Raw genomic sequence first — 7,209 nt, 5'->3', positions numbered from 1 at the left:
GCCTTCTGCAATCTAACTATCCAGGGTAGACCCCGCCCATCGCCCTAAGCACAGCAAGCAGTAGAAAATGGATGGATGAATAAAATCTGTTTTATTATTATTTGAAATAGGAAAAGTAAACTCTGCTGGTAAAGGCTCATCTGTATCTCAGCATATTCACACAGCTTAATTAATCTAATTGTGGTTGTATGTCAAAAACAAAATCAGTGTGTGTATGATAAGAGATGGGGGCCAAGTAAAGCTATTCATTCATTTATTCACGTATAAGGAATTAACATCATATGAAGACATGTCACAGCAGGAAAAGCAGTGGTAAGAGTAGTAAAATGAATGGTGGTTACAATATATTTACTTGCTTTTGTTTCAGCCTTGTGTTGCTGATTTAAATAAAGATACTTCTCATGTGCGTAACTCTTTTACAGAAGGTCACACACACACACACACACACACACACACACACACACACACACACACACACACACACACACACACACACACACACACGCACACGATTCTCTCCAGTGTGATGAATCAGTTTAAAGGAGCAGTCAAGAGGAGAAGCTCTGTATCTCTTCACTTGCTGTGTGGCAAAATAATGTGTACTCTCAAGGTCACCACAGACGCAGACGGGAAACTGGATAAACAGTCATTTCATTGAGGGCTCCCTATTTTAGCCAACATTCACCAGGAGAAGATTTATTTACTTTCAAACTTCTATTAATAATAAGCAGCAGGTTCATACTATATATGCAGCTGTATCTTCATAACCTTGTAACTTGTAAAGAGACGTGATAATTGACAGTGGCACATGTTTTTACTGTGGCACATTTAAAGTCAGTGAGTGACAATGCAGAATAAAATTAAATAAAACCCTGTGTTACAGCCAAATATGCCCCTGAACAGCTACTGTAACTTATTTTAAAGGTGCCATATGTAAGAATGTGGCCAAAAACGGTTACTACATTCAAACTCAAAATACCAAGGTTTTCAGACGTAACTGGCAACCCGTGGTTGCTCGGCAGCTGAGACTCTACTGACTGCAATGATTGGTAGACGGCGGTAGGTGGCGCCACATGCTAAAACATAATTTCAAAACATAAACATGATTTGCAGTCTGCAAAATATTTTTTTTATTGCAAATATTTTGTCTGTACTGTTGTTGTTGGTGAGTTCAGTTTATTATATGAACATTATTCCTGAGTCTCTGTGACATATTAGGAGGATTTTATGGCCAGTTGCTTTAGATTTATTACATAATGCACCTTTAACATCAATAATCCATGAAATGGTCAAGTGTGCCATGACATCGGTTTACAAATAACCATAAAAATAAAACAATATGCAAGTAATAGCCCTTGGTGTTGATCTAAGATGCAGTGAGGCACAGAGACAGGATACATAGACTTGACTTTGATGAGGAGCAGGAGGAACAAAGTGAGCCACTGACTGGACAAGGAGTGGAGTGGAGTAGTACGGCTCCGAGTTGACACCCAGAACTATTTTTTGTCATCACACAGAGACTGATATACAAACACTGCACAGCAGGTGCAGGAGCTACATTACTACACTAACACAAAGTATTGCCAAGGCTGCACTAATGCTGGTTAAAACGTCTACTTATTTCTAAAATAACAAAGGGCTCGAACAAATCCTCTATTTTAAAGGATGAACTAAAGATTTTGACTAGGGATTTTTATCCTCAATGTGTTCCAACAAGTAGTAAGAGAAACTTTCAGTGGCAGTATATGTGACGTCTCAGCTCCTGCCTTGTCCTGGAGGGCCCTCAGGAGGGCGCTATAAGCCATGGCCAGATTTTGAAAAAAAAACTTTACACAACTGGTCCAATAATTATGACAGTAAGAGGGGAAGGTGCCTGCGTCATTCCATGAGGAGGAGCTGTTGATGTGACATTTCATGTATAATGCACGTGTGTGTGTTGTCACTGGACACATGAAGCCTCAGTTTGTTGCTCCCATGCATTATTGTGACCTCAATTAGAGTGGTATTAAAGGACCTTCTTTTTTGTTTTGTTTTTTTTTTAACATATGGAGTTTATGTAGAAAAACACCGGCTTGACTCTTCTGATTTGAATTGGTTACACACGAGAGCCACAAACTAACTAAAGCTACATGTGTGAGTTGGCTGTGTGGGTGGTTAAGGTGTGGCTCAGATGTGGGAGGTGTACAGATAGGTGCTGCTGATGCTCCAGTCTGGGGGGAAGTCCTGCACCGCGTGGCTCTTGACGTGTCTCTGCATGGCGACCAGGCTGCTGCAGAACTCCAGGCACACCGTGCACTGGTAGGGCGCGGCGCCACCGTGAGTTCGCAGGTGCTTGATCATGGCCGAGTAGTCTCGTGAGCGCTGACCACAGATGCGACACTCGAACGGTTTTTCCCCTTGAAGTAGAGAGAAGAGAGAGAGAGGGAACAGGGGGCCACAGGATGGAGGGAGCAAAGAGAGCTGTGAGAGAGGATTTCAAGTGTCTTTTTTTTTTAATCAAAAGTTTATTATTTTAGTTGTAAGCAATGTGTCAAGTTAATATGTTGAGTCTAAAATCAACAATCATCAGTTATCATTCTGAACAAAAATACATTCCTAAAGGAAAACAGAACGACATTATAATTGTGTGTTTATTTGATGCTTTAATAGTTAGGATTATCTGTTATTTTCCTTTTTTTTTTACTTTATTGTTTAAAATAATGTTACATTAAGCGTAAATTATATACTTAACTGAAACAACAGCATAAGACTCTTTCAGCATTTAAGACAGCGAGAGGAACCATATTGAATGTTTGCATCTCACAACTGATTCTTTATAGTCTAAAGACCTACGTGTTCCTTTGGTTTAGGACATTGGTTCTCAAAGTGCGGCCCGTGGGCCAATGGCGGCCCGCAGAAACATTCCTGGCGGCCCGCAATGAATTACAGTTGATAGTTTTAATCCAGGAGCTACTAAGCTTGTTAAATGTTTATTGGACATTACTGGATACAGACCAATAAGTGTAAATTGTATGTGGTCATTACAATTATTACTATTTATTACGGAATTTCTTTCTGTTTTTTTCTCCTTTGGCGGCCCTCAGTCCAATGCTGGGTTCCTAAATTGGCCCTCAGGTATCAAAACTTTGAGAACCCCTGGTTTAGGACATTTAAACTAATATTGTCCATCACATGCATGTCTTGACACAGTTGAATAGCCGTTGCACTGAAAAACACATGGATTATTCTTTTTCTCCGTCAAGTTTTAAATGGTGCAAGAACTAACATGTCTCCCCGTCTTTACATTTATGTCCCACTGTTAGAGTTAACATTGTAACTGGAGCGGGTTTAGAATCCACACAAAGTTCGCTGAAATGCTCATGGCTAGTTTCATTTCACTCTAACTGGATTCTGGACAGAGATTTTGAACCAAGATTATTTAGCGTTGAGGTCTCAAAGCAGATGGAACCTTAACAATGAGTGAATGTGTGCTTACCAGTGTGAACTCGGTGGTGTGTGTCCAGCTGATGTTTCAGGCTGAACTTTTTAGGGCAATGTTGGCACTGGTACGGTTTATCTCCATTGTGATCTTGTTGTTTGGACTGCGGTTCACGCTGCAGCACATCTCCTCTTCTCGGGAAGCGACACCCTGCACAGACTGTAAACGACGGGTGTGAACACTGCGGTGGACAGAGTAGGCTGTTCTGTTCACTACTGTCGATGACCAGTTTCTTAACAGCATAGCGAACAAAGCTGCAGATGTGATTAAGTCTATTAAAGTATAACATTAATTGAGAAAAAAAAGATATGATAATTAACAAATAGTCTAGATTCCTGAAGCTTCTGCGTGTAACGTTTAAGTAAAACAAGACATTTACATCACACTGGGCTCACACTCACATGGCCAAATAACCATGAATGTATGTTATAAAACCATAATGTATTTGCTGAGGCACACATTTTCAAATCTGCTGAAGCCGTCCATTGACCTTATGGATTCATCTCTGTAAAACTACTGTTGTGGTCTTTAAAGTAGCATATTTGTGCAATGCACCTCTGAGAGGCGCAGGCCCGTTATTCGGCTGCATCCTGTTGCGATACAATAAATTTAGTTTGTGACTTTCCTGTCGCGCTGCACACACGTCGGCTGCAGCCTCGTATCGTGGAGAAACATGAAAGGTGTGATTTTTGAGGTTGAAGTGTGCAACTCCGCAGCCTTTGTGTGCCTTAAATGCCATCTTTTTAGGCCAAGGATTTGTTTGTAAAAAGCGTTGACCTCATACTATAGACAGGATGCTGAAATTAGAAGGGGGTGGGGGGTTGTATTGTAGTAGGCAAAATGAAAACGACAAACCACAACAATTGAACACTCACCATTCTAACAAACCTACTTTTTTTCTGTTCTTCAGCTTTTACATGTCGTTATTTTTGGACTAATAAGTAAAATAAAAAATAACCTTATAATAAAATAACCGAGGTTAGTGCAGGTGCATTTGATTATTTCTCATTTGATGTACTTGTGTTTTAGAGGCTGATTCACCACAGCGCCTAGAGCTGTGCAGTGAGACTCGTGTACACCGCCTCAGTTCTAGTGTAATCTCTCGCCTTATGAACATAATGTTCCACTGAACAGAGATAAATAAAACATGTTGATCGGCCTGATTGGACGAAGGCGGCGCACGACTTGACGCACATTCACACAACCACAGATGTTTGGTTTTGGCGGATTCTTTTGCGCTATTGTCGCTGACTTGCATTCATATTCTTAGAATGTATTACATTTAATCCATATATACGTCGTCTATATGTTGTTGTTTTTTTGTCTTTTTGTCAGCATAGGACAAACCACTTTTGCAGTACATACTGTACTGCATGTATCGAGCTGTATCTAGTAACCACACTACTGCTCCTGCTGCACCATGCTCGCAAAACCACAACTCTCTTTATCACTTTCCATTGCGTAGCTTAGTATCTCCTATCTGCAGAGGTTAGGGGTCATGATATATGAAAACGGTCTTACTTGTGTATCTGATCATTCCTACGCAGAATATCCATTGCGACAGTTTTAATCTTGCTGTATAACGTGCTGTGTTTGTCTTTTTTTTAAAAAATCATATCGTTACCTGATGGTGTGGAGTCCCATGGCTCTGGGTCACCAGTGACACTTGGATTGCAGTGTTGGCAGTCTTTACCTCTCTCTGGGCTGGTTTTGGGCGCTTGTTGGCAACTGTGGAAAAGAAAATTGCACAGAAACTGATTACAACCATAGATAAACTCTTGTTTGTGTTGCCAAAAAGGTAAAGCAAATGGAAAATAGGTCATATCATATATATTTTACATGGATTACATCCTTAAACACCTCCTTTTTATAAAAGTGTGTGCATTTGCCTGCATACGGTTAATGAACTGGAGTGGGATAATGAAGTGACACTGAAGAATAACATTTTTTTCTTTTTTTTTCCACAAATGTTTTGAATAGTGTTTTTTGTGGTGTGGCTGTGACATGTCTAAACACTGAAACTGTGGGTGGAAAATCTTGAAATCTGCAAAGGAGGGGAGAAATTTAGGGGGCTCCCCTCAACACGGTTTAGTTAGACTGTGTGGAACACTGCATAATATGCATGTGCATGAAAGATAGAAAGAATAAAAAAAAGTTTGATTCAATGTATAACATGTGTATTAGTCTTTTTCTTATTTAGTTTGCACACTTTTTTAAACTTTTTTAATTATTATTTTTATTATTACTTAGAAAAGTGTCTGACTATACGGACAGGGATGAGTTAACAGGTGAAACTGCTTATTGGAAAGTGCAGGAGGCTGAATAACACACATCTGCCCAGACAGCAGTGAGTCAGGTCCTGGCTGTCGCAAAGGAACAACTGAACACATTCGGGGACTCTAAATGAGTCTGTGAGTGGAAAAATAGGGAGACGACGTATGAATAAAATGTCCAAAAACCTTTTCCAAGTGCCGACTCACCTCTGCTCAACACTCTGAACAACCCCGCTGAATGTTTTCTGGCTGGGTTTTTTTCTTCTTAGCAGGCCTTGCTTTATTATGCTGCCCATTCCTGTCGCTCCAGTGTAACGGCTCTGTGTATAGTGTGGGTAAGAGCCTGAGTAGCCCATTACAGAATTATGGAATTGGCTTTGATAATGGTTGCTTAGTAAAGGTAACATATGGGATGTGGAGAGGGAGAAGGGATATGCTACGGAGGACTGGTGTGGTGATGCTAGAGGGTGTACTCCGAAGAAGTTTGAATAGTTTTCTGCTATTTGTCGCAGGGTGCTCACAGAGTTCCACATGTTTGTAGAGAACGTCCAGGGAGGAGGGACAGAAGAAGTGTTGGCGGCAGGCCGGGTGATAACTCTGTCATTGGTGTGTGTTGATGACGACAAACGGGACTGTCTGGACTTTTTTGGGGGGGACGGCGAACTGTTGCGGTTCTTCGCAGAATCGGGGGACGAAGGATCTTCTGCGACAATGCTGTTGCTGACATCATCATCTTCATCTAGAGCTCCTTCCTTCTTTTGAGACATCTCCTTTGCACTTTCCTTTTCCTCCTTGACTTCTTCTCTTTTGTTCTCCATCCTGGCTCGGAGGTTGAGGGTGTCCAGTTGTTTTTGGCACTGGTCCTCCAGTGGCTGCATCTCCAGCAGCTGAGCAGCTCTCAGCAGCAGGTATAAGTCTTCCACCGACACCTCCAGTGCCTGGGTGTAGATGAAGTCCAGGACTTGCTGGAAGGTGCGTGGGGAGAAGTACTCCAGAGTACACTGGGACGGACTGTCTACGTCACCTTGGGATAGCTGCTGTGCCAGTCTTCTACTAGCACAGGCCAGTACTAGGCGATGGGCCTTGAACGTGTGACTCTTCACTGAGATGATGGCATCACAGAATGACCCGGAGCGACGGAAAACGTCTGCCTGCTTCAGGAAGTGGAAATATTGGGTGTTGTTGATACGGATCATTTCTGAAGTTTGTCGAAATACTGAAAAAAAGAGGGAAAAAAAAAAAACCCAAACCAAGATAACATTAGGAGTCAAAATTTGTTCCACACACATAGTATTAGCCTGTTTGTTATAAGATATGTGCTACAGTGCAGGGAGGAAATCGCTTTAAATCAGTCAAAGGAATTTTCTTGTGATGAACCGATGATGAAGTCTCACCCACAGCGTTGCCTGTTTGTGTAAAAGTGAATATTATTTGCACTGCTTTGCAAGAAACCTCAGA

General features: G+C 41.4%; 1 protein-coding gene across 1 annotated transcript; it reads right to left on the bottom strand.

Annotated features, from left to right (window-relative positions):
* Positions 1–2,166: 2,166 nt before the first annotated feature.
* zbtb32 (zinc finger and BTB domain containing 32) lies at positions 2,167–6,947 on the bottom strand (the record flags this gene model as incomplete). The annotated part of the gene is made up of 4 exons (XM_083897174.1): positions 2,167–2,396; positions 3,476–3,637; positions 5,103–5,206; positions 6,157–6,947. The coding sequence occupies 4 exons, from the start codon at positions 6,945–6,947 to the stop codon at positions 2,167–2,169; spliced, it is 1,287 nt and encodes a 428-aa protein (XP_083753300.1).
* Positions 6,948–7,209: the final 262 nt, after the last annotated feature.

The sequence above is a fragment of the Microchirus variegatus genome (assembly GCF_963457635.1).
Source record: "Microchirus variegatus genome assembly, chromosome: 1".
NCBI classification, from domain to species: domain Eukaryota; kingdom Metazoa; phylum Chordata; class Actinopteri; order Pleuronectiformes; family Soleidae; genus Microchirus; species Microchirus variegatus.
This window is presented reverse-complemented; position numbering and strand designations above follow the sequence as displayed.